This window comes from Mirounga leonina, unplaced genomic scaffold (genome assembly GCF_011800145.1).
Source record: "Mirounga leonina isolate KUSES-001 unplaced genomic scaffold, KU_Mleo_1.0 Mir_154, whole genome shotgun sequence".
Taxonomy (NCBI): Eukaryota; Metazoa; Chordata; class Mammalia; order Carnivora; family Phocidae; genus Mirounga; species Mirounga leonina.
This window is the reverse complement of record NW_023270389.1, coordinates 2,312,928-2,340,251: the sequence shown is the minus strand read 5'-3', so window position 1 is coordinate 2,340,251 and position 27,324 is coordinate 2,312,928. Positions and strand designations below refer to the sequence as shown.

Below are 27,324 nucleotides of genomic sequence, written 5' to 3'. Positions count from 1 at the left end.
GCTGAGCCAGGGTGCTGCGGGGGTCCACTGAGCCAGGACACTGCGAGGGTGCGCTGAGCCGGGGTGCTGCGGTGGGGCGCAGCGGGGGTCCGCTGAGCAGGGGTGCTGCGGCGGGACGCAGCGAAGGTCCGCTGAGCAGGGGCGCTGCGGGGGTCCACTGAGCCGGGGTGCTGCGGCAGGGCGCAGCGAGGGTTCGCTGAGCAGAGGTGCTGCGGCGGGGCGCTGCGGGGGTCCGCTGAGCAGGGGTGCTGCGGCGGGCCGCTGCGGGGGTCCACTGAGCCGGGGTGCTGCGGCAGGGCGTAGCGAGGGTCCACTGAGCAGGGGTGCTGCGGCGGGGCGCTGCGGGGGTCCGCTGAGCAGGGGGACTGCGGCGGGGTGCAGCGAGGGTCCGCTGAGCAGGGGTGCTGCGGCGGGGCGCTGCGGGGATCCACTGAGCCGGGGTGCTGCGGCAGGGCGCAGCGAGGGTCCGCTGAGCAGGGGTGCTGCGACGGGGCGCAGCGAGGGTCTGCTGAGCAGGGGTGCTGCGGGGGTCCGCTGAGCCGGGGTGCTGCGGCGGGGCACATTGAGGGTCCGCTGAGCAGGGGTGCTGCGGGGGTCCGCTGAGCAGGAGTGCTGCGGCGGAGGCGCTGAGGGGATGGAGAAGCCCGGCGGGGATGGAGAAGCTGAGGAACTCCTACAGGAGAAGGACTGGGGCAGTTTGTGCGGCAGGCGGTTCCTCCCCAGCCAGGGACCGCGGTGCTACAGGGGAAGGGCATTTCCCAGCTGGCTCCTTCTGCCACGGTCCCTCCAGCCCTCCCCCTGCCCTCCACACAGGACTTTCTCGGGCTCGGGGCACTCAGAGCTGAGAGAGGACAGTTTCTCAGCCCAGTCTGGACCTACAGAAGGCTCGCGGGGGGCACAGCTCTTCCCTCCAGCACCGTGGCCGACCTGTCGGCTCTCTGCACTTTTCCCGAGCTGTCCCCTTCATCCTGTGTGCTCCCTCAGCTCACATAGTACACGCTCAGGGAGGCGCCCTGGAAGTCTGGCTCCGGGGCAGGGGGTGACCCCTTCTGTCCTGGAGCACCACGCACAGCGGGAGGATTGGGGGCCAAGAGCTGAGGCCCCGCCCTCAGCTACCTCCCTGTCATAGGACATCTGTCCCCACCTGAAACAAAGCTGGGCAGAGGAAGAGGAGGCCAACAAGGCTAGGAGCAGGCTGCACTGTGCACTCCGGCGCCTTCGGGCACAGGCCAGTGCCTCCCGGGGCCCCGGGGGGGGGTGGCGGCCTGGATCCATTCTGACCAAAGCCCTTGCCCTTCCTCCCTCTTCCCCTCGGCTGGTGCTGCCATTCCAGCTTTAGCCAAGTATCATTCCTATTCCTCGTTCTTCCCTCCATCCTGGTCTGTCTTCCCTTTGCTGTTTATCAGAACTCTACTACCTCCAGGAAGCCTTCCCAAATGAGGACTGTCCATTTCTAATCTGCATTTCTCTTGGTGACCAGGAAACTACATCCACCAAGTAAAATGTCACCTTTGGGCGCCTGGGTGGCTCAGTTGGTTGAGTGACTGCCTTCAGCTCAGGTCATGACCCTGGAGTCCCAGGATCGAGCCCCGCATCGGGGTCCCTGCTCAGCGGGGAGTCTGCTTCTCCCTCTCCCACTCCCCCCTCTTGTGCTCGCTCTCTCTCAAATAAATAAAATCTTTAAAAAAAAAAATGTCACCTTTGGTAGGACTAAGAAGTGGCTTTAAAAAAAGTGGTGTAAGCTATGGGGCGCCTGGGTGGCTCAGTTGGTTGAGCGACTGCCTTCGGCTCAGGTCATGATCCTGGAGTCCCGGGATCGAGTCCCGCATCGGGCTCCCTGCTCGGCAGGGAGTCTGCTTCTCCCTCTGACCCTCCCCCCTCTCATGTGTTCTCTCTCTCTCTCTCTTATTCTCTCTGTCTCAAATAAATAAATAAAATCTTTAAAAAAAAAAAAAAGTGGTGTAAGCTATTGCAGAGCACAGAAGTGGGAGGCCAGAGGCTTACAGATAACTGGCTCAAGTCCATCCACTTCCAGAAGACGCTGGGACCCTCCGTGCCCAGAGCGCCTCCAGCTCCATCATGATGCAAGCCCCCTGAGTGAGGACGCGGGACTCAAGTCCCAGGGGTGTGGCAAGCCGGGAGGGCAGGGCTGCATCTGCAGCATCTTGGGTGCAGCAAAGATCCTCGGGATCTGGGGGCGCCTGGGTGGCTCAGTCGTTAAGCATCTGCCTTCGGCTCAGGTCATGATCCCAGGGTCCTGGGATCGAGCCCCACGTCAGGCTCCCTGCTCTGCGGGAAGCCTGCTTCTCCCTCTCCCACTCCCCCTGCGTGTGTTCCTGCTCTATGTCTCTCTCTGTCAAATAAATAAATAAAATCTTTAAAAAAAAAAAAAAGATCCTCGGATCTCAGACTTTGGGCCCTGTGGAGCCTACCTCACCACCTACAACACCCCAGGAGGGTGACCTCGGCCACCGCCCCCAGTGCCTCTGAGGACCACAGAAGTGGTAGTGGGTTGTTGCTCCTTCCCGAAGACTGGCTGGATGCATGGACGTGGACCACTACAGCCCCAGTGTCCCTGTGGGATGCAGGAGTCCTGTCTGGCTCCAACCCGAAGTAGGTCAGATTTCAGATAAGTGGGTGGTTTTCCTGTAACTGACGAAAGCCTCCCCTGTGCTTAATGAGAAACAGACTCCTCAACTTACCCAGCACACACGACCGGGGGCACGGGGAGACCCTCCCTCCTGCTGCCTCCCTCCCTCCCCAGGTCCCCACACCACACGCTTCCAACTGCCCCCGTGGCCAGAACCTTCTGTCCATCACCAGGGCTGTCAGTCCTTCCTCCCGGCGCTTTCCCGTTGAGAAGCCTGCAGCAGCTGGAGGCGAGCCGCTGCGCCCAGTCAGCTCCCCCGGGCCGGGCACCAGACGTTTCTCCACAGGACTCCGCCAGAACCTGGTCACAGGAGCGGGAAGCGCTGCAGCTCAGCCCCTACCGGAGCCCCAGTGCCCTCGGCAACACGCTTCACAGTGGTGTGCACGAGGACCCGCATGGTTCTGGCACCAGGGTGTGCACTTCCCACCCCTCGGGAACCCCGTGCTGCTGGCGGGCATCCCAGTGTAGAAGCGTGAACTGAGGCCCGTGACCCTGTCGCCCCCCTCCCGCTCTAGCATAAAGCTCAGGGTGCAGAAGTCTCCGAGGAGATCTGTCTAGCCCCCCAGCCCTCCACAAAGCTTCCAAACCAGTCAAGGCCAATGGCAATCAGTGTGAACGCGCATCCTCTTCAGGGACAGACACTCGCCACTTCTGCTGGACTGAATTTGCTAACGACTCTCTGGTGTCACGGGAAGAACCTCCTTGACTTCCTCTCATCTTCAAAGATAACTGAGACCAGCAATACTTTCCGATTTGGGACCACAGGCCTCTGCCCCACGCAAAGCTGTACACATAATTCCTAGGGTCTTCGATGGCCGTGAACCCAGCTTAGAAGGTGGGCACAGAGGAAAAGGCAAAGCCATCGCTGAGGCAGCTCATGACGGTTCGGAGGGTGCTCTACACAAGGGTAATGTCAGATCCAGGAATGGGAGAACAAGTGAGAAAGATCCAGAATGGAAAAAACGAGACCACACTAAAAAGTAGGAAAGGGGTTAGGGCAAGCAACGTCTGTCAGACTGAATGTTTTATTTCAACAGACATCCCTGGTTTAAAAAAAAAAAAAAAAAAAAAGTGGAGAGAGGGGCTCCCCATTTCATCACACCCACCAGGGAGCCCCACTCCCATCCAGGAACTCAGAGCCCCATCTGAAGCATCGCTTGAGTCTTTCTTTGCTAGCTCCAAGACAGAGGAGCTGAATTTTCTAACTTTTGTTAAGAAAAATCTATCAAATGTGTTCATTCTCGCAGAGGCGAGGGCCAGGTCCTCCGGGATAGAGACCCTGGGCCTGGAGCAGCGGGGTCCCCGAGGTGAGGCCAGGCGCCAGGCGGCAGGAGCCCCAGAAACGGTCAGGTCCAGAGCCCTAGAATCCATACTTGGCTTGGGTCTGCCGACGGCTGAGTTTGTTCTCCGACCAGGTGTTCTTCAGCTCCAGCTCCCGCTCCTTAGCCTGTGGCAAGGGACACGGGTGTGGTGAGCTGAATGGGGTGCTGAGGAGCCTCTCGCTCGCCTCTGCAAGCTTCCCAATCTAACATCTTTCTCCCCTGGAACAGGTATGGCAAAATAGCAAATCCTCTGAAAGACTTCACTTTCTCTTATTTAAGAAGAAGGGGAAGACCCTGGGAAAGCAGAGAAGAAACATCTCTTCGGGAAAGCTGACGGCATCTCCCTGGGGGCCAACAGGGTTGAAGCAGAATAAAAAACTCAAGAATCCTGGTCCTGGGGCACCTGGCCAGCTCAGTTGAAGGAGCATGCCACTCTTGATCCCAGGGTCACGAGTTCAAACCCCACGTGGGGTGTAGAGATTACTGAAAAATAAAATAGGGGCGCCTGGGTGGCTCAGTCGGTGAAGCGTCTGCCTTCAGCTCAGGTCATGATCCCGGGGTCCTGGGATCGAGTCCTGCATTGGGCTCCCTGCTCAGTGGGGAATCTACTTCTCCCTCTACCTTTCTCCCATGCTTGTATGCTCTCTCTCTCAAATAAATAAATAAAATCTTTAAAAAGAAACATATAAAAATAAAATAATTAAAAAAAAAAAAGAATCCTGGTCCCTTACCTGCTGGAATTAAAACTGAATCACTCAAGTGGAAAATGGACAAAGGAGAGCTAGAGTATGCATCTGAAAGGAAGACAAATCAGATGCCTTGGATGCCTGACCAGCCAACGGGAGGAGACATGGAGGAGAGGACAGCAGAGGACTGTGGATGATGGGGGAGGACTGGGGAGGACGGCCTCAAGACGTGGACAGGGCCACACAGGACACCACCCCCACAATAGCTACATCAGGGTATGCAGTTTTGCTGTTGTGCTGAATACGGTGGATGTGGTACCCGAGAAATTCACACCTCTCTCCAGCGCAAACAGAAGCTGTGGCAAACAGACTGGAAGGTACCAGAACTGAGACTTTCCTCTGCTGACCTCAATGTGGCACCTGGGGAGTGAACGAGCACCACCCTAAAGAAGGGCTCGTTGACCCCACCCCACAAGAGTTAATGGATGCCTGCTCATCTCCCCTGGATGAGGGGCAGGGATTAAGAGTTTGGGTTTGAAAGATGTTCCTACCCTCAAATCCTTTCCCTACAAAAAACAAAATAGGGTAGGACACAAGGGGGTCCCTGAAAAAAAAAGATGAAACCATGAAAGGAACAATGAAAGCAGATTTCCCACTGAAATCCACGGGCAGCAGGTGCGCCCCCAGGGAAAGGGCCAGGACAACATGCAGTACAGCAGGTCTCAAAAACATGTCTGTTTAATGATTAAATGAGTATTTCAAAGTTGCTGGGTCCTATCAGATAAGTAACATTCTAATTCCAAAAGACATTTTTGGATTATCTGTGATTTTTAATTATCGTGTTGATATTTCCTGCCACAGAAGTGGAGAATACAAAGCCAACCTCCTGGGGCGCCTGGGTGGCTCGTCGGTTAAGTGTCCCACTCTTGATTTCAGCTCAGATCATGATCTCAGGGTCATGGGATGGAGCCCCGTATCAGGCTCCGCGCTGAGCACGGAGTCAGCTTGGGATTCTCTCTCCCTCTGCCTCTCCCCCTCCGCTTCTCCCCTTGCTGGTGTGCTCGCTCACGCGCTCTCTCTCAAATAAATAAATAAAATCTTAAAAAAACAAAACCAGGGCGCCTGGGTGGCTCAGTCGTTAAGCGTCTGCCTTCGGCTCAGGTCATGATCCCAGGGTCCTGGGATTGAGCCCCGTGTCAGGCTCTCTGATCGGCGGGAAGCCTGCTTCTCCCTCTCCCACTCCCCCTGCTTGTGTTCCTGCTCTCGCTATCTCTCTGTTAAATAAGTAAATGAAATCTTTAAAAAAAAAAAAAAAAACAAAACCAACTTCCTTATCAGGTGGATATTTTGAATAAAAAGTGAACCAATCCTTTTCTTTAAAATAGTTTCTTAAATCCCTAAGTAAGCTTGATGTTTATTTATTTTTGATAAACTAGCTCTTTAAAAGAACCATATGAGAAACCACTTCACTGCTCTCTGCGTTTACGTTTCAATGTCTAAATTATTTGCACTTGAGTCTTCGGGGAAGTGAGGCAGGAGCGCCGTGGGTGATTCTGATTCTGAAGGACACATCTCCCCCTAGTGGCCATGTGGAGAATCCGCCGTGGCCTAGGCGGTGTGAGACACTCCCGCCTGGGCGGGGCCTGGCCAGCACTCTCCCAGGCTTTCAGGGCCCTGCGGGCCTCAGGCCCAGGCCCCCAGCCCTCTCACCTGATGGATCAGGTACGTGATCTGGTGCTTCCGCCGCTGCTGGCCTGTTGGCTGCTCACCTTTCTTCTGCGAGGGAAGAAAACACAATCATTAAGCCACAGGAAGAAAAGTAGAAGTATCTCAAGTGCCCAGACGGTGCAAGGCTGGGGACTGAAAAACCAACCCACAGCCCAAATCCTGGGGGAGAAAAGTCAGCTTGGAGCTATTTTTAGGTTTATATACTTACAAAACAGTTTTTATTAAAGCCATTATGCAAAAAACCCAGGCTCAGAAGACCTGCCTGAAAAAGGCTGCTAATATCCCTACTGGACTGGAACTACTTTGAGGTCAGGACTGTCTTTCATTTCTTTGGTAACCCCACCCCACCCCCGCAACAAGCACAGGGCTCTGCCCACAGTTGGACACTTGATGCCAGCTAGTGCCTGCAGGGGTCTAAAACCGCGTCCGTTCCAGGGGACAGGCGACCTCCGTCCCTCCAGACCCTCACAGCCCTGCCCGTCCCCCCGGGCCCCTCATCTGTTCCCTTCTCCCGTCGGTGCGTACAGACACCCTGCAATTCAAATTTCCACTGTCATCCCACCTGTCTCCAATCTTTCAGCCTTGGCCCGTAACTGCACTGAAGCCCTAACCGAGCTCTGATGCAAACGCTTTACTGCCAAAGTCGATATTGGTCCTGTGGTCTTCCTGCCCTACGCCAGAGCTGTCTCAGACCAGAAGCTTCCTAATCAGCCCCACCCAGCTCCCAGCACTCCTCTCTGGAGTGTCCTCAGCATGCCTGTCATCCCTCGTCAACACTCAAGCGTCCTGATGTCTCTCTCGCAGCTCCGCTGTAAACGCCTCAAGGACAGGACCCGTATCTTTTTCTTCTTTTTAAAAAATCTAGCTTTAAGGGTGCCTGGGTGGCTCAGTCGTTAAGCGTCTGCCTTAGGCTCAGGTCATGATCCCAGGGTCCTGGGATCGAGCCCCACATCGGGCTCCCTGCTCAGCAGGAAGCCTGCTTCTCCCTCTCCCACTTCCCCTGCTTGTGTTCCTGCTCTCACTATCTCTGTGAAATAAATAAAATCTTTAAAAATGAATAAATAAATAAAATAAAAGATCTAGCTTTAATACAAGGAAATGGTGCAAAGAGAACCCGGACCCAGGAAAACAGCAAACTCGCAACTCCTTGCTGCTGTGCGACATCACTTAACGTGACCGTCCAAGACAGCAAACATCAACCACCCCCGGCCCGCGGGGAGCGCCATTACTATGCGATGATGCTTCTCGACCCATAGTCAGGAGAGCGTGCTCTCCTAAGTGGTTTTTCCAGGAAACAGTGATGGATCTATGCTGATCTAACCACAATCCTTTGCTCTGTCCTGTATGACCGCCAGCATTCAGTGAAAACAAACGGCTGGGGCTCAGATGGCCATCTGTGGCCACAGAACAAAGCAGAGAAAGTCGGGGGGGGGAAAAGGGAATAAGATGCCCGACCTTGGCCTTGCTGGTGCTGGGCTCAAATCCAGGGCTTCCCCACATTACCCCCCTGTGGCAGGCTCATAAATGTCCACATTTGCTGTACTCAGCTACTAGGTGGAGAGGGGTTCATCACACTGAAGAAAATGAACACGGAAAGGCAGGAGCTCGGTGTGGGAAGCGTGAGGAATAAAGCATCTGAAAAGCCCACAGCTGGCTACAATAAATAACAGAAAGAAAGCAGAGAGGAGGGGTTGTGCACGCAGATGCTAAGCCCCCAGGACTCTGCTGTTATGCCCACACCTCAAAGACGTGCTGAGCCAGGCCCCAGCTCGAACGGACGGAGGAGGGATCTGACCGTAGACAGAGGGCAGAGCAGCTGCGGGCTCCGTCCAGCGAGGGAAGCAGCCACAATATACCAAAGCTCTTCCCAAGTGCAGGATGGGAAACTGCTCCAACTGCTCAATTTCAGCAACCAGACTCCACCACCCAGATGGAAAGCAAAGTGCTGCGAAGTTCTGAAGGCAGAGGTTGCATCCGTGAGGCTTGGCGCACACGCCATAGCTCGGGCAGCAGGCACGTGTGAAAGGTGCTGGGGCAGTAACAATCGGGTGTGGAGTCAGGACAGGGGTAGGCCTAGATTTTGCTTTGGGGCCACACAACAGACCTTCCCACTTACTTTGCTGAATGACTTCATGGTTTTCTCTTCTGTCAATGACTTGGTCATCCACTGCTGGGCCCCACTGAGCTGGTCATCACCTTTGATCTCCACAAAGTTGACCTCCTCTCTCCCTCGGTTCCTCTTGCCCTGCAGCCGCTTAAACTGGGAAAGGGAAAATAAAGCAGAAGTAGGAGCTCTGGGTGGGAGATCAGGGGATGTCACTAACAATCCAGAATTTATGGAATGGTTTTGTGACTTCTCACCCCCACTGCCCCCCCCATTCCCCCGCCCCCCCCCCATGTAATACCCCTTTTCACCCCACCCCTACCAAGCTCCCCTGATGCCATATGAAAGGCTGCTTCTCAGAAGTTCTCCTGCCCTCAGGGAAAGGGAGGCCAAGGCAGCACTCCCAAACATGAGTGAGTGCAGGGGATCACTGCTAGGAATTTGTACTCAAATTATACACACATTGTATCTACCTAAAAGGACGGTATACAATTTTCAAATTAAGAATTCAGGCTGAAAAAAAAAAAATCTAGGATTTCTCCTCTAAAACTTGGTTTTCACACGTCTGCTCCTTCTCATGGGTTTGGTATCACAAAATCAGCAGACCCCACACCAGAGTGGACCCAGAGAGGGAACTGGGGAGAGGAGTCTCGTAAGAAAGGCCTGGCAAATTTTCTAAGAGACTGCTACTCTCTCCTGTCCCTCCTCACCAAAAATGCAGATCACATCAAAGTCACCCAAAGATGTGCCTGGAAGGTAGTGTGGGTGGGGACTCTAATGAAAACCACTCGAGGGACGCCTGGGTGGCTCAGTCGGTTGAGCGACTGCCTTCGGCTCAGGTCATGATCCTGGAGTCCCTGGATCGAGTCCCGCATCAGGCTCCCTGCTCGGCAAGGAGTCTGCTTCTCCCTCTGACCCTCCCCACTCTCATGTGCTCTCTCTCATTCTCTCTCAAATAAATAAATAAAATCTTTAAAAAAAAAAAAAAACCACTCAGGGCACCTGGGTGGCTCAGTTGGTTAAGCGACTGCCTTTGGCTCAGGTCATGATCCTGGAGTCCCCCGATCGAGTCCCGCATCGGGCTCCTTGCTCAGCAGGGAGTCTGCTTCTCCCTCTGACCCTCCTCCCTCTCATGCTCTCTGTCTCTCCTTCTCTCTCTCACAAATAAATAAAATCTTAAAAAAAAAGAAAGAAAGAAAAGCACTCAGGGGCGCCTGGGTGGCTCAGTTGGTTAAGTGTCCGACTCTCGATTTCGGCTCAGGTCGCGATCTCAGGGTCCTGGGATTCCAGCCCCAGGTCGGGCTCCCTGCTCAGTGGGGAGTCTGCTTCTCCCTCTCCCTCTGCCCCTCCCCACTGGTCGTTCTCTCTCTCTAATAAAAACATTTAGGGAAAAACAAAACAGAACACTCAGAGACTTGCGTGGAACCCAGGTCCTGGTGTGAGCATTATTAGCGAGGCTCTGAGGGGCACCCCACCCACAAAAAACGAACTTTCGGCACAGGATGAGCTCTCCGCTGCCTCCTAGGCAGGGGACAAAAAGGGCCTAACTACGGACCTGGCCGAGGATATACCCCCAGGGGAGCCGGTGAACACGACGTTAAGCACAGGAGGCAAACTGCAGAGGGACGGACACCCTTCTGTGAAGAGGTGAGCAGACAGTTATTTTTCACAAGAACCTGCGCGTGAAGAGGCAGCGCCCCGGATTCCTCCAGCCCCCCCTAACGGGCCACGACCTCGCTTTGCATCGTCGCACAGCCCGGGCACCCAGCGGACGCGCGGCCTCACCCCTCCTCGCGCGGAGCCCCGGGCGGCGTATTCGCGGCGGCGGCTCTTCCCGCCCCAAATCCCTCCCCGCGGACGCGCGCCAGGCGGGCGACGCACGCGCCCCCCCCCCCCCGCTCCCCTGCAAGCACGCGCGGCCGCGTGACCCCGCTCCAGTCAGGGGGACGGAGCGCGAGGGCTCGGACACCCCTGGGGGGTCCCCTGGGCGGCGCGGGAAGGCGTCCTCCCTCGGCGCCTCCGCACCGGCCGCCTGGGCGCCTCGGCGGCCCGGAAGGCCGGCCACAACCGGCTCGGCAAAGCGCTCGTCGGGGGGCCGGCGCGGGCCTGCCCGCCTCCCCGCTCTTCGAGGAGGAGAAACAGGCCTTCTCTGCTCGAAGCCCCACGCGCTGGAGCTGCTCAGTTATGTGAATCCTCGCTGACTGGCTAAAAACGGCTTCTTCGTTTCAGACTTGAAACCTGGAGTCCACGGGTCAGGGACGGTCCCCCGCTTGAACTTACCGCTTCGTCATCGATGAAGGAGGCGTCGGGGGCGATTTCCTGGGGGGGGCCCAGGGCCGGGTCCTGGGCAGGGTAGTAGCCACCACTGTAGTAATCCTGCAGCCAAGAGCGGGGCAGACACGGCCAGTGAGGCGCGGCGGCCGGCGGCCTCGCGCTGCGGGGAGGGCGCCCCGCCCAGGCCGCGGCCGCCATGCGGGACTCCGGGGCAGGGTGCGGCTTTTCTCATCCGCACCATCCGGACGGGGACGTATTTCAGGGAAGGGTGACAAGACATAAGCCGTTCTCTCCTGCGTCAATTCACACGCGGCCTCCTCAGCCGCTTCCGGAGGGGATGCCCAAGCCCTGAGCTACAGGGCCTCGGCCCCGCCCCTGCTCCCCTCGGCCCCGCCCCCGCCCCGCCCCCTCGGCCCCGCCCCTCCTCGGCCCCTCCCTCCCTGTGAGCAGGGAAGAGGTGTGAGAGCACACCATTCCCGCTCCCCGTCTTCTCCACGGCCTCTGGACACAAGGACACTGCCTGCAACAGGCGGGGAGGGCGCTGATCTCGCACAGAACATAAATTACCAAACACCTAAAACTAACGTTAACACTGTGTGTCACCTCCGCTTGCATGAGAACAGGAGATAAAATCACTGGCTAGAAGGGAACAAGCCAGGTGTGTGTTAGCACACACTTAGCTCAGGAATCTGAGGACCGGCCTGAGAGGTGAGCTGTCACAAGCACTGCGGGTCCCAGAGGAAGAGGGACCCCAGGAGGCCAGGGGGAGAGGCGGCCCTCCGGCTGAGAAACGGGTGTCCTCCCTGTGCATACCTTCTCCCAATTCTTCCACTTTTGCCCAAGCTCCAGAAAATGCCCCTCTAAGAACATTCACTTTTTGGTGAGCTAAATGGAAAATAAAGTTTAACATCAACCAATAAAATACATGAAAATCCAGAATGACTGGAGCACAATTTTCTATGAAAGTATTCACAGTAAGATACATGCAACTGCAGGGTCCCCAAGTGTATGTAACATGCTTTCATGTGCCCAGACTGCCTCAGTGGAGTTTATAAATGGATACAGAATGCCTGATATTCATTTAAATGGCTTTTTTTTTTTTTTTTTTTTTTTTTGGCTAAAGAGGTCAAAACACTCTTATCTTCCTCCTCCTTCCTTCTAACAATGTTGAAGGGAGATATATTGTCCCCAATCGGCCTACAGGATACACTGAGGCTCAACAGCAAATATTTAGGAAATACAAATATTTAGAAATTGTTGGGGAGCCTGGGTGGCTCAGTCGGTTGGGCATCTGCCTTCGGCTCGGGTCATGATCCCGGGGTCCTGGGATCGAGCCCCGCATCAGGCTCCCTGCTCCGTGGGAAGCCTGCTTCTCCCTCTCCCTCTGCCTGCAGCTCTGCCTGCTTGTGCTGTCAGAGGAATAAAATCTTAAAAAAAAAAAAAAAAAAACAGGGTCCCCCCAAAGCCCACCCACTATGGGTCCTTACCCATGCCCAGGCTGAAGATTAATGCTGGCGGTTCAGAGAATCGCAGTGGTCCAAGGAGACTTAAGTCTTGCAAGGAAAACTGCCACCAGCTGCCCCTGCTCAACCAGGAGCCCTGCCAAGAGTCCCCAAGCCCCTGGAGCCCTCTCCACCCAGGACACTCTGGCTGCCAGGAAAATCTCCTAAACCCACTCACAACCTGGCATGCTATATTCTCTCTCACGCCACCCACAGCAAAGCTAAGTAGCTTCTCCAAATGGCGCCTGGATAAAAAGTCACCGCAACCATTTACTGGGCATTTGCTGTCCCAGGCATCACGCTAAGTTGATGGGATGGCCCAGCGACACCAGGAGGCCACCAATATTACGCCCCTTGCACAGCTGAGGAAGCTGCTCGGACTCACACAGCATGCGATTCAAAGCCCAAACTAATCCTGGACCCCACTCTCTCTTACAACACAAATTACAGCCCCCTGGCTCCCCAGGGCAGGTGCCTCCACCCTTCCAACCTCCCAGGGCTCGGTCTCCCGCCTTCTCCCTGCTCCCTCTTCCCTGTTGTGTCAACTATCCAGATCCCCCTGGCCCTTGGCCCTTCCTCTCCCGTCCTGCTCTCGGTGCATCCCACCTCCAGCTCCCTCATCCCCATGAGGCCACCTTGGATCTCCCAGACTAGAGGGCCCCCCTCTTCTGCCTTCCTCCTCCCCCCTCACCAGCTCCTACAACGAGGGCTGGTTTTCAGAATAGAGCTGTCAGTTATATCAGACCTCAAGGCTCAGGCAATTTTAGACCCACATGGTTCAGAACAAAGGCAGCATGTTTCGAGGCCCGATATGCACAGGAAAATCAAGACCCCAGAAGATGTCAATTCAAAGTGACAGCAGAGAGGCTGTACCACCGGCTCACAGCTCTCCCCGGCCGCCACCCTCCACCGAGCCCTGGCCTGCCCCCCATGGCTCGTACCCACCTGATAATAAGCACCAGCGGCATTGGCATCGCCATATGTGGAAAACTGATTGTAGCTGTAGTCGTCCCCAGGCTTAGGCATCCAAGGGGCCCCACTGGAGCCCGCTGCCATCTTGAATTCAAGGGGAGCATTGGCTGCATCGTCCTGGAAGGCCGGCTCTGGTTCCGTGCCTGGAGGCAGCTCTTCAGGGACAGTGGGGACGGGGTAAGGGTATGGCTCAACTCCAGACGGCTCAGCCTTGTCAGGGAGGGAGAAAAAGTTCTCAGGGGCTACTTCCTCATCACTGTCGTCCTCCTCTTGCGTGATCTGCTTCGTCACCTGCAGGGCAGCGCTCTTGGCGGCAGCCTTGATGGCAGAGGGTGACGGGGTGGTGGTTGTGGTGCCCACGACAGAGGCCGGGGGACAGGGCTTGGGCTTAGAGGCCTGTCTGGAGGGCTTGGTGCCAGAGGAGCCATCCGAGGGTCTCCGGGAGAAGGCGTGCGGAAGGAGCAACCGGTTAGTCTCTTTCACCGTCAGGTTTTTAGGTTGGGGAAGCAGGGCAGACAGACCAGTCCCCTCGCCGGATCCCTGGTGAGCGCAGGTTTGGGGAAGGAGGGAAAAAATGGGACAAGTGAGATCTTGTGATCTGTATTATCGACATCAAGAACAAGAGTTACAGACAGGCGCTCCGCCTACAACCTTACCAGCCCTTGCTTCCTTCCTACCTCTGCCCACTTGACTCATCCAACTGGGCTTGACTCCTCCCACCCCAGGCCCTTCCGCTGGCTGCTTCTCCCAAGGTAAGATGCCATCCCTGTCCTCCTTGGCTCCATACCAAGCCAGCTCCCCTGCCCTCTGTCACAGAGCCTTCCCTGATTCTCTGTTTTTGGCAAATATGATCTTTTTTAATTTTTATTTAAATTCAAATTAATTAACATATATGGTATTATTAGTTTGGGAGGTAGAATTTAGTGATTCATCAATTGCATACAACACCCAGTGCTCATTACTTCAAGTGCCCTCCTTAATGCCCACCACCCAGTTACCCCATCCCTCCATCCCCTCCCTTCCAGCAACCCTCCATTTGTTTCCTAGAGTTCAGCGTCTCAGATATGATGCTCTTAATCCCACATCATCTTTCTTCCCAAACAGCCCAGGGCTCTCTCCAGCTGACCGCTCTACCTCTCTCCATGTTTTGAAGGTTCCTCTTAACATAGGAACCCTCTGCTTCCTTTGAATTGCTACTCAAAGTCAAAAACAAGGCTCTGTCCAAAAGACATCCATTTCTGTTGCCCAAAGTCCTCTCTCCTGCCCAAGGAAAACCCTATAGATGTGGTATATTCAGCTTATGCCCCAGGCAAGCATTTAACTTCTCCATTTGTAAGCTAACTGGCTCAGCCCAGAGTTCCTACTACACATAAAATCTCTCCCATTCTGCGTTCTGTGTGCCACAGGGCCAGCTTGGCCTAACTGTAGGGTTGAGGGAGGCGTCTGTTTGAAAAAGGAGAATGGAGGGGCGCCTGGGTGGCTCTGTCAGTTAAGCTCAGGTCATGATCTCAGGGTCCTGGAATCGAGTCCTGCATCGGGCTCCCTGCTCAGCAGGGAGTCTGTTTCTCCCTCTCCTTCTGCCCCTTTCCTCTGCTCGTGCTCTCTCGCTCTGTCTCTCTCAAATAAGTAAATAAAATCTTAAAAAAGAAAGAAAGAAAAAGGAGAATGGAATAAGGTCACTACGCCCCTGTCCTGGAGGACTAGTATACTTCAGCCCCTTGGCCAAGCAACGCCTGGAGCAAGTGAAGTAGAGCCCATAAGTCAGGCAGGCAGGAGTGTTCATCTGGCGAGTGGGCCCCTCTCCCTGCTGTGTGTCCCGGCAGGCTGCAGGGACTCAAGCGTGTAGGGACTGGGCCGAGGCGCCATGTGGAGCACCTGCTCAGGCTACCCTGAGGCGTCCGATTTCTCAGGTGATATCTGGGGTCACAGCCACAGCCCCCCGCAGCCCCCCACTCTGCCCCCAGCTGAGCTCTCTATCCACCCACCCCTTCCTGCCAGCTTGGAAGGCTGCTCTTGCCTCCCGAGGCCTTCTGAGCCAGTGCCCTCCCATGACTAGGGCTGCCATCCACCTCCTCCAGGAAGCCATTCTGGTAACGGAGAGCTGGCCTCCAGCGGCCTCAGCTGCCAGTGGGTGCGGTGGCTCCTCCCCCATCACCCCCCACAAGGGGCCACAAGGTTGCTCTCCCGGTGCCGGTTCTCACTCCCACGTGACTGGGTCGTCAGGCCTCCCAGCGATGGAAGTGACACCTCAGCAGACTTAGGGCAGGGGGCAGCTTCGGCATCATATACCTGAGTCACGAGAGAACAACCTCAGAGAGCCAGGACCACTTTTGCTTTTGCTTCTCCTGAGACATATGATCCATGAGATCAGAGAGCATATAAGTCCCCGAGTACGGAGCAGAACAGGAAGAAACTCCCAGGGGCCGGAATCGAGGCACTGGGACAAGGGAGAATCACCCGGCGCTGTCTGGTTGAGGACTTCTGGTCACAATTCTGGAACAGGAGCCAAGTACAGCAGGGCCAGGCCTGGACTCTACAGTCAGAAAGCGAGTCAGACCCCCAGCCCTGCCCCGCTCGCCACCTGATCCGGGGCGAGCGCCTTCAGTTCCCAGTTCCTCGGGCAGGAGGTGAGCGTGATGAAGACACTAGGCCTTCAGCACCACTTGGAGGATTAAATCAAGTAAATGCTTGTAAAGCGCTCAGAACAGTGCCTGGTACACAGTAAATGCTATTTAAGTGTTTATTTTCCAGGTTAAAAATGAGACGGGAAGGGGCGCCTGGGTGGCTCAATCATTAAGCATCTGCCTTCAGCTCAGGTCATGATCCCAGGGTCCTGGGATCGAGCCCCGCATCGGGCTCCCTGCTCAGCGGGAAGCCTGCTTCTCCCTCTCCCACTTCCCCTGCTTGTGTTCCCTCTCTCGCTCTGTCTCTCTCTGTCAAATAAATACATAAAATCTTAAAAAAAATTTTTTTTCAAAAAAAAAACATGAGGCGGGAAGAAGATGGAGCATTTTAAAATACAGACGTTCCCTCACATGGTTTTGATCCGTTCCCTCTACTCTACCTTCCTACATAATCCCTGGGGCAGAAATGTAACTCATCCATTGGTTTCCACGTCCCCCGGCCCGCCCCCGCCTGCCCCAGGAGCAGTGAGGGGAGGGCAGGGAGCACAAGGGCTGGTGTCACCCAGAAACACAAAACCACCCGGGAACAGTCGGTCCTCCAGCACTTGCATCTGCTCTAAGCGCGCTGTGGAAACTGCCAGGCGTCGTAACTCCCGCTTTCAGGAAGCTGCAGGGAAAGAGAAGAGGTGGCTTCTGCCACGTCACGAAGCTTACCTGAAGGACAGTTTTCTTCTTGGAAGGCTCATCTTCCTCGGAATCTGACTAAGAGAAAAAGAAACGGAATAAGGCCTTCCTGCATGAGGGCAGCAGAGGAAGCACTGGGTCGGATGAGGGGCATGGGAGGAGGGCCACCCAGGGCGCCAGCATCTTGCCCCCTGCCCCACCGAGTGCCCGAGGGCTGAGCTCCCCTCCGGCCTGAGACGTCAGAGGAAGGGGGAGGTGCCCACCTCCCCAGGCCACTCATTCTCCTGCCCCACACCTGTTGCATGGCTTTCTTGCATCAATTTCTATTCCGTCAAAGTAGAACTCTTTCCTCCCATTTAGACTTGGTGCAAAGAAAAGGTTATGCCCATTCTTCTCCTTATAAATCTGTCCATGAGAAGATGAATGGGATTTGGCCCACAATCGCCCCCCACCTCAGCCTCACTTCTGAAACCACTCATCCAGACTACATAACCACACGGCCCAGGAAGTCCGGCGGGAGTAAGTGGTGTGTTAACTACTCTTCTGTGCGGCATTAAAGGTCAAAGCCATTGGAGAAATCCATTCTCTCTCCAAGTATGATCTACTGTCTGCCAGACAGAGTTGTTCGTGTCCAGGAAGAAAGCGAGCCAGTGGGGAGCGCCTGGGACAAGACAGGAGGCCACTTATGTCACCCTCTGACTCACCGGGACCGTTCCTAATACAAGCTCTCACACTGAAAACAACCTGAACGTGCCGCTCTGCACCAGCTCCTGAGCATCCTCTCAGAAAGGTGCAAGGCATATGAACAGCAAGCTTTACCACTCTGATTTATTTTATTTTTGTTTTTTAATTTTTTTTTAAGATTTTATTTATTTGCGAGAGAGACAATGAGAGAGAGAGCACGAGAGGGGGGAGGGTCAGAGGGAGAAGCAGACCCCCCGCCAAGCAGGGAGGCCGACGTGGGACTCGATCCCGGGACTCCGGGATCATGACCTGAGCCGAAGGCAGTTGCTTAACCAACCGAGCCACCCAGGTGCCCTACCACTCTATTTTAAAAAGTTAATTCCCGGGGCTCCTGGGTGGCTCAGTCATTAAGCGTCTTCCTTCGGCTCAGGCCATGATCCCAGGGTCCTGGGATCGAGCCCCACATCGGGCTCCCTGCTCGGCGGGAAGCCTGCTTCTCCCTCTCCCGCTCCCCCTGCTTGTGTTCCCTCTCTCGCTGTGTCTCTCTCTGTCAAATAAATAAATAAAATCTTTAAAAATAAAATAAAAATAAAAAGTTAATCCCCAAGCCAAGAACCCTGAAAGCCTTCCGTTTATTCTCGGGGCCTTGGTTTGGGCATCTGCACATAATGGTCCTCTAAGACCCGTTCACCTCCAAGATTCTGCAAGAACTCAAACCCTCTGCCTAACTTTCTCAGCTGACCCTCCTACCCCACAAGTTCCTTCTTGGGCTCATCGGCTACGAGGACCTCACAGTAACCGAGAACCTACTCTACGCAGCACACCGTGCTCCGTGTGGAGACAGAGCTTCCCAGGCGAGACGAGGCGGATCCACTCTGCCCACAGGCACCAGGTAGGGCCCGGGGCGGGGAGCGCCTCCAGACCTTCACTCTGGCATGCTTCAAAGCTTTTGTGTGTGTGCTGGGACACGAAAGAAGGCCCTGCCCTCAAGAAACTTTCGGGCCCGTAAGAATAAAGACAAGCACCCCAGTGACTGCAACGAAGGCGGTAAAACATAAGGACATCAAAGGGCGTCTGGGTGGTGCAGTTGGTTAAGCTTCCGACTCCTGGTTTCAGCCAGGTCGTGATCTCGGGGTCAAGAGATCGAGTCCCCCCATCCTCCCCACCGTCGGGCTCTTGGAGCCGGCTTGAGGTTCTCCCTCTCCCTCTGCCTCTCTCTGCCTCGATCTCTCTCTGTCTCAATAAACAAACAAACATAAGGACATCAAGTGTGATTCAAACATCCCCTCAAAGATCTGCTGGTCTTACATTTCCTTCTTGCATGTGGGGGCCTCACCTTAGCACCCCATCCCTGGGCCTGTACCTCAGCCGCCGGGTACTCTCCTGCGTCTGCGCTCTGGACTCCTGACGCCAAAGGCCCGAGAATCTTCCTGGTGACTCACCGTGCTCTCTTTCACCGTGTCCCTGCATAACTCACTTGTTTGGGGTGTCATCATGCTAACCCTGATCCACTTGTGCTTGCTCTGTGAATGTGACATCTTTTTTTATTTTTTTAAAAAATTATATTAATTTAATTGAGAGAGAGCACACATGAGATGGGGGGAGGGAGGAGCGGAGGGCAAGAGAGAACCTCAAGCAGACTACATGCTCAGCTCGAAGCCTGACGCGGGGCTTGATCTTACGACCCTGAGATCATGACCTGAGCTGAAACCAAGAGCTGGACGCTCAACCGACTGAGCCACCTAGACGGCCCTGAATGTGACATTATTCCCATTCATATCCTCACCTTTTCCACCATATAGTTGAAGACCGCCTCACAGGAGTCTGTGCGCGCAACGATTTCCATCACTAACTGCTGCCGGATGCATACGTATGACGAAACCCGTAAGGGGAGTCTGTCCTGGTACTTAAATGTGGGGGATGAGGGAAGAGGCCGTAAAGGGAAGGACAGTCGTCTAGGTGGCCAGCAACTCACGATGCTTCACTTAGTCCTCCCGGCAACAGTTCCCGACAGATGTTCCCGCCTCAATTTTGCGGGCAAGGGAGGTGAGGCTTGCTGAGGTTGAACAGCAGCTAGGACACAGCAGAACCAGGCCCTGCACCCGCTCTGCTCCCACATCTCTGCACGGACAGCACGGCCGGCCATCCGTGCTTGCCCAGGCCCCAGAGCCACAGCGAGCACGCCCCGCGAGACTCCGTGTGATGCAGACGAGAGCACAGACACGAAATCAGAAATACAAGTTTGAGCCTCGGCTTTGCTACTTATCTGCCACCCCCAAGCCATTGGAAATAACACACACATCACAACCAAGACTGCACGAGCTACTGGCCACGAGGATGTACATAATTAAACTTCTAGGCAGAGTTCAGGGATTATCACTCTCTCTGGCCTGCAAGATGTCAAACTCAACCGAAGAAACAGCCCAAAGCCCCGGACTCCCAGTGCCTCGGAGACTCCTGACCACCCCCTGCCTTCTGACCGTGAAGCCCTGTCTCCTCCCGCAGACCACAAAGAACCACCTCACTGCGGGGCGCAGAGCGGTTGCGAGGCCCGGGGGCACAACTTAACTTCAACACCTTACATACAGGTTCAACTGCAACAATCTGAAAACAAATTCTAGCCAAGTTTAAGACGATGACATCCATAAAACCGTACAAGCATGTTCCTATTCTTCAGATCCTGTGACAAACAGAACGAGGCTACCATGAGCCTGACTGTTGGTCGCCGGAGGCCAGGGGCGCGCCGAGGAAATGCCATTTCTCTCTCAAACGGCACACACTGTTCCCACTGTACTGACAGCCTAAGTTTCCAGTTTGAAAGCACAAAACTACACACCTGTACAGACTTTAGGAACGGCTTGCTATTCCTGGATTCAGGAAGCTGCGACGGGCCCTCAAGATCACCCCCTCTCTCGGAACACCGGGTCCTAAGCCACCAAACTGCCTTAAAAGCCATCCCGTGACGCGCACGAGCTAGGGCAGACCCCCCAAAACACAGCACCCCAGTCAGAACCTCCCAAGTGCGCCGAGCCCTGACCCCTGTGAAGTCCTGACCATCCGTCTCTGAGGGAGGGACAGAGAGAAGTCTCTGCCCTGAAAGCTGACAAACAGGCCTCAGGGACATTCGGAACCACATCAGGGCCACAGGGCAAGTCCAGGGGGTCCAGGGGCGCGGAGGGAGGAAAACCGCCCCTGCCCCTCACACGAACTTGCGCCAACCCTGCCCTAGAAGCAGGCGGCCACACGGAGCTCCCAGACTCACTGTGGAGGCTCAGAGGCCACGTGAAGCCCCCGTGGCTGGGGAGGCGGGGGGGGGGGACTAAACACTAACAGGAAACAGGAGAGCTACAAAGAAAACCCATTTCAGCCAGCAGAGCGCCAGTGAGTGCGGGGGGGCGGGCGAGGCACAGGCTAAGAGATGCGCCATCGCCCCCCAGTCTCCCAGGGCCGGGGGCTCCCATCGGAGCCCTGCAGAGGAACCCTGGAGATCCTGCTGGAGGTGATGGGCTCAGCCCCGGCACACAGCATTTAATTTAGACCCAAGGAGAACCCCAAGGGGACAGGGACAGAAGCACACCGGGGTTTTCTCCTTTATCCCAGCAAAACATACAGAACATAAAATGTGCCATTTTAACCATTTTTCAGTGGGCAACTCAGTGGCATTAAGTGCACTCACCGCGCTGTACCACCATCACCACCGTCCATTTCTGGAACTTTCCGTCACCCCAGACAGAAAGTCTGTACCTCCTGAACCACAGGGACCCACGGCCCACCCCCCGCCCTCCAGCCTCCGGGGCAGCGCTCCTCTCCCCTCCGTGTGTGCGAACGCGCACGGCGAGTGCCTCCCAACACCCAGCGGGGGCCGCGCAGCCCGCGCCCCACTGGAGCCGGCCGGCCTCACTGAGTGCCCCTGCCATACACCAGCAGCGTTTCCTCCCTTCCTCAGGCTGGACAACATGCTGCTCGTCACCCACGGCTGCTGGGGAGGCGCGTGTGCAGGTGTGTCTGAGTCGGGCTCCCAGCTCCTTCCACCGAGGACTCAAACCGCTGGACGAGAGGGGCGCCCGGCTCAGCCGGTAGAGGACACGACTCTGGATCTCAGGGTTGTGAGTTCGAGCCCCACGTGGAGTGTAGAGCTTGCTTAAAAAAATTTTTTTAAAGAAACTGCTGGATTACAGAGTAACTCTAAGTAACTTTTTGAGGAACTGCCAAACTCTTCCACAGGAGGACTCCCCAGGAAGGCTCCGGAGTCAACTCCATCAGTCCCAGAGACGGGGTGATGTCCGAGACCCCAGAGCACCAGGGCCCGGCCAGAACGGGCCCTCCGGGGCTTTAGAGGCACGTACTGGTTGTGCCTTAAGAAGAAAGTAATCTATTTCTTCTTGGCCTCACAAGAGCCTGGGCCTCAATGGCCACCACTGTCCTCTCCGCTCCAGCTGCCAAGAGTGACAAGACGCACGCACCAGAGACTGCTGAGCAAGAACGGAAACAGACATTTTCCATTAAGCCGGGCCCGGTGGGATCTGCTCGTCTATCGGAGCCTCCCTGCCCGCGGCAGCCTCCCTCTTATCTCCTCAGGCTCTGGTTCTGACAGACGCCCTCTCCAAAAAGCAATCACTGCTGCCAGGGCCAGGAGCCAAGGAGGAAGTAAGGGCCCAGGCACAGAGCCCCCCGGGCTCCAAGCTCGAATCACTACTACACTCCTCGCTGCTATTATCCCAATTAGTCAGATTCATCAACTCGTTTCCCTCTTTGGTCTCCGGGATCTGGTGCGGACATGTGCCCTTCAGTTCGAGCGGGGCCTCCTCCCCCGAGCCTGCAGCAGCTCGGGGCTCCCTCTCCCACAGGCTCCACGACAGAACAACACAGCCCTGCGGTCAAACAGGACTCCTGCCACTGCCAAACCGGGATTTTAGACCCATCACCTCTGTTCTCTCAACTAGTTCATCTGTAAACCAGGGACGATGCTGAGCTGGCCGCTCGGCAGGTGCCCGACAAATGTCTGCGCTCCTTCCCTCCCGACAGAGGGCCGAGACTATGCTCTGTCTGCTGCAGTCAACTCTTGCTTGCCTGCTTGCTTGCTTAACAGAAATGACCAAAATGAGTGAAACCTCCCATCTCACAGCTGCCAATTTTCCACTATCTGGGTAAATGATCTGAAAAGTACAGTAATACTAATCCAGATAACCCTGAAATGTGTTTGCTCTGAAATGCACATCCTGAGACCGAAAACTCTTACAGCAGACTGACTTTTCTAATACTGACTTTCTGTATCCTGATTTTACAAGTCTGCATCCCCTAAGTCCACGAAATCAACGATCAACCAATGCCCGGAGGTAGCTTGGGTCGGAGCAAGGAGATAAGGAAAAAGGAGGAGGAGATCCCCCGTTTTGCGGGTCACTCCTGCTCCCTCACGTAACTGGAAAGCTGACCTGGACAAAGAACTGGACACTGCCTGCCCCCTGACTGTGGCTGGCTGAGGAGCTGACCCAGAGCAGACCGACCATGTGCTCCCTTGTGGAAAACCAGAACTGGGACTAAGAATGTAGTTCCATCTGGGCTGCTCGCTAAAAGGAACTACACAACAAGAAGGTGGGGGCTGTGGGTGGCCATCGTTCCCCCGTGGGGAAGGCTGAGGAGCAGAGAAAATCGCTCTGCAGACAAAGAAGGATGGATCGAACCTGCAAAGAGCTGCGTGGCTCCCTGACAGACCTCCAATTCCTGACTCCAGGCCCTTCGCAAGGCACCTCGGTATATTTATGATGCGTTATCATTCAAGCTACCTTGAGGTGCTTTCTGATACTTGCAACCAATTAAATCCACCTAACCCCCAATCTGCCCTGTCTCCTACATTCCCTCAGTAAATGGCACCACTACCCTCCCAGCTGCTTGAGCTAAAAGACAGGGGTCAACCTTGAATCCTGGCCTGCACCCAGGCCATCCCATCAATGGCCTAGACCGACTGGCCACTTTTGCCCCCCGAACAGACCTGCACCCCTGCGCCCAGGCCGGCACCCTCTCTCGCGCTGCGCCCGCCAGTCTTGCTCCCCGCAGGTCTTTGCCACTCTGCGACCAGAGAATCCTTGCTTGGCCTTTGAGGGCGCTTCACTACCCCAGGGTCACGTACTAAGGCCTTTCTGTGGCGCCCAAGGCCCACGCGCCCCCTTCCCCAGGCTCCAGCGCTTCACTCACGTCAGGTGCCCCCGAGGCACTGTCACTCTCTCACCGCCGCGCCCCCTGCAACAGTCTGCCCCGCAACCTGACGTGCTCCTCCGCACAGCACCCCCCTTTCTCTGGCTCCCTCCTACTCACTTTTCTCATCTCTGTTCCGACATCTCCTCCCTCTGGAAGCCTCCCCAACTTCTAGACTGGGTTAGTGCCCGCCATGCGCACCCTCCACAGCACCAGCTCTCACGCAGTTCTTCTGACTGACCTAAAATCTACCTCCTTGTCAGTCTCCTCCAGTAGACCGTGAGGTCCTTGTAGGCAGAGCCGATCACGTTCACCCCTGTACTCTCGGCTCCTGGCACAGACAAGCAGCTTCGTACTGAAGGAAGGAATGAAGGAATGAATGAACGAACAAGAGTTTAGAGTTACTTCTACTTCAACACCAAACCCTGAAGGGAAGGCACTTAAGGAAACCTCATTCATTTCCTCAGATGTGTACTCAGAGCCTACTAGATGCAGGACACAGAGCTTAGAAGCAGACATGCTCAGAACCCGCGGGGACAACGGCTGCCCTCACCTGGCCATCCCAACTCTCCGAGGCCACCTTCCCCACCTTCCTGCAGGACCACCACCAACCCAGGCAGGACGAAAACAGGAACTGGAGAAGCTAAGGGCTCGGACCTGGCTCTCTCCAACGATCGCGTCACTGTTCACCTCAGGAATTTCGTGAGCTCCACTGACAGAGGAGGGACAGACCGAGCAGTCCTGAGTGAGACCTGCCACCTGAGCCAGCCTGACCGGGAGGTTCCACGACCTCTACCAGCTACGTTTTCTAAGGCTGCCTTCGCAGACCTGGAAATGGGCTTCTCCGCTGTCACGGGGCAGGGGGCCACCTGACCCAAAGCGCCACGTCCCCCAGACATCACACTTACTCCGACACAAACACGGTGGAGAGAAACGTGAAGAGGACAAAAAAGAGAAGGCTGAGGAAATGAACCTATTTTTGTCTTATTCAGGGACTTTTCTTTGCTTAGATTAAATCAAGGCCCAAGTAAGTTTCAGCAAAGCGACAGAGGCTGCTCTGGATCCTGTACACAGAAACGGCGGACTCAAGTGAGAAAGAAGGGGGAAATAATGTGGAAGAAAGTTTGGAACAAAACAGTGAGGCAGATTCTGGAACCTCCTTTTTATGAACAGTCCACATTCATCCGAGCTCATTCACTTAGAAAACTTTCAGGCAGTGCTCAGCAGGTGCCAAGCAGTTCTAACCTGGAGGAATATAGTGGTGGACACAATAAGCAGCCAGCCCTGCTCTCGTGGGGCTTGCACACCAGTGGAAGGACAGAAGCAATAAAACCCAGTGCATGTTTAACGGTGGCGAGTTCGGGGAGAGAGAAGAGGAGGACGGGAGGCTGCAGTGCAAGTGGGCAGCCCGGGACGTCCTCACTGAGCACCTGTCTTCCAAAGGAGGTGAGGGAGGGAATGGCAGGCTGCCTGGGGAAGAAGCTGAGGGACCAGCGAGACCAAACACGGACACGGCCCCGAGCCAGAGCTGGAAGCCTGCAGAAAGGCAAGAGCAAAAATAAGCTTCTCTCCGAAGGTCACCAAAGGGGAGCGAAGGCCTGACCAAACAACTTTTCAGAAAAGAGAAAGGAAAGCACTCGGGATAACCTAAAACGCCACCTGCCCGCAGGCTTCGTGTCTCCTTTAGTCCCGAAGTGCTCACCCCAGAAAAGGCCTTCTGTTTCCTGCTCCAACAAAGAGATCGGCTGCCTCTTCTAGAAATAGGCCCCAAGCGTGCTAACTCACGTGGCATGGCAGTACCTAAACGGGGAAACCGAGGCACGGACCCGGAGATGGCCGACCCAGCTCTTCACCTCCACTGTGCCCTTTTGCAGGTAAGACCGCACACAGCGGACGTCTGCTTCTCCTCTGTGAGAACTGGAATGGAACCTCCCGGGGTTCTGCGATAGTGGAAGGGAAGGGCCGATGCCCGGCTACTGCTCTGCACTCAACACACACTCCGTTTCCTCCCTCCAACACAGGACCCGGGACGCCTATCCTTTTCCTTCGGGCCCTGACGGCGTGAGGCTGGATGCCAGGGGAAGAGTGCGCCCCAAACGTCCAGCAGGGGCCCAGGAGTCCTGCCTCCGGTCACTTCTTCGGGCGCCACATCTCACGCTGTTCTCGGGGTGGGAAAAGCGAAAAGCGGCCCGCGGCGCAGATGCGACAGGGGGAGCGCAACGCAGGGCGGCGGGCCGGCCTGTCCGCGCCAGGGGACCTTCTGCGGCCCTCCCGCACGCGGGTCCAGCTTCCGGAGGCGCGCACGGACACAGGCCAAAGTCGACGAGCTGGCTCCACGGGCCGCGCGGCAGCAGGAGACCCGCGGCGCGCAAGCACCGGCCGCAGGCACGGGCGGCAGGCCCGGAACCTCCCAGGCGCGGCCCCAGCCCGGCCCCAGCCCGGCCCCGAGGGGCCTGCGGCGCTGCGCCCCCGGATACTCACATCCCCCTGACGCAGCTCCGGCGCCGCGATCTTCACGGGCTCCGTCCTCTTCTTTGGCTTGGGAAGGCCCGGGGGGGGCCCGGCACCGCCCATGGAGGGGGGCAGGCCGAGGCCAGGGCCCCGGGGCGAAGGCAGCCCCAACCCCAGCCCCTCCCCAACTCCCGCCGCCTCGGCCGGGCTCACGCCCGGAGGGGGGGGGAAGCCTCCCAGGCCGAAGGGCAAGGGCGGCGGAGGCTGCAGCCGGGGGTCCCCGGCGGGCGGGGGCAGCAACAGCGGCGGGGGAAAGGCTGGGGCCAGCATCTGGGGGGGCGGAGGCAGCAAGGCCGGGCCCTTGGGTGCGGGGAGAGAAGCGAACAAGCCCCCTAAAGTGGGCCCGGGTGGAGGGGCCGCCGCCTCCTCCTCCTCCGGCTCCGGCTCGGCCTCATCCGGCTCACTCTCATCGCTGCTGGCGTAAGCAACCAGCGACATGGCGCCTCCCGCCTTTGGGGCGCCCTTGCCGGCAGACGAGGCCTACTTGAGACCGGGGATGCCCGGAGGCCTAGTGGGCCCCGCCACGGGGCGGGGCGGGGCACCGAAAAGCCCGCCTTCTCCGTACTCTGGGGCTAGCCCCGGCAGGAGCCCATGGCCACGGTAGATTTCCACCGCGTAAGGCTTCCCTCTTCACTTAAGCTCCCAGTCCCGGGCAACTACACACAGCTAATGGCCGCCGAGTCACTCCGCCTCCTCCGAGCCTCATCAAGATGGAAACTACAACTCCCAGAGGACACTTTGGCCACAACTCCATTCTCCGCCGCCGGGAGCTCGGCGCATGGCACGGCGGGAGTTAGAGTCCGAGGGAGGATTAAGGGTCGCGCAGAGAGCCAGGAGGGAAACCCGCCTCTGACGCGAGGACTCCTGGGATGAGTAGTTTCTCTGGGCTTCTGGCAATTCCCAGGGGACTACAAGCCCCATCGGTCACCGCAGTAGTCACGGAGACGGGTAGGAGAGCACTTCGGTACTTGAAGTTCCCTAGGGTAGCCGCTTGGGCGCTAAGGTTGATGGGAGATGTAGTGCTCTTAGAAACTGCAAGCGACGTCGGGAAGGAGAGGGAGTCTGCGAAGGTGGCTGATGGGGAAAATCGCTTAAAGGGAAAGTGATCTCTGAATGAACAGACGCAGCTCCCGAGACGCCTGGAACCGGGAATTGGAATAAAACACCCCCCCAATAAGAGCCGGTCCCCGAGAAACGTGTACGAAAGTGGGGGACGAGTGAGAAAGAAGCGAGACCTCAGACCTAATAATACACGTCTGCGAGCTGAAGTGAATGTGACCCCGGGGGGGGGTGGGGGTGACTCCCGAGCCCCTGACCAAGGTGCACGTCCAGGAGGACACCTAGCTCTTCCAGCCTGGCGCCTGGCCCCTCTGCAGCAGACAGTGAGAAGG

At 56.4% G+C, this 27,324-nt stretch overlaps 1 protein-coding gene across 1 annotated transcript; it reads right to left on the bottom strand.

The window, feature by feature from the left end:
* Positions 1-3,337: 3,337 nt before the first annotated feature.
* On the bottom strand, positions 3,338-26,672 carry PRCC (proline rich mitotic checkpoint control factor). Its single transcript, XM_035009847.1, has 7 exons — positions 25,904-26,672; positions 16,577-16,624; positions 13,212-13,778; positions 10,771-10,866; positions 8,503-8,646; positions 6,369-6,434; positions 3,338-4,097 (listed from the first exon to the last, which is right to left on the bottom strand). Exons 1-7 carry the CDS (start codon positions 26,369-26,371, stop codon positions 4,011-4,013), a joined length of 1,476 nt encoding a protein of 491 aa, XP_034865738.1. The 5' UTR covers positions 26,372-26,672; the 3' UTR covers positions 3,338-4,010.
* Between the last annotated feature and the right edge of the window lie 652 nt (positions 26,673-27,324).

Bases quoted from the DNA above. Each gene is read 5' to 3' on its own strand.
- PRCC (XM_035009847.1), bottom strand. From the start codon at position 26,371: ATGTCGCTGGTTGCTTACGCCAGCAGCGATGAGAGTGAGCCGGATGAG. The intron at 13,779-16,576 runs GTAAGCTTCGTG...TGCGCTCACCAG, and splicing joins AGAAGAAAACTGTCCTTCAG to GGATCCGGCGAGGGGACTGG. The intron at 6,435-8,502 runs GTAAGTGGGAAG...CTTCCCTCGCAG, and splicing joins CCATGAAGTCATTCAGCAAA to AAGAAAGGTGAGCAGCCAAC.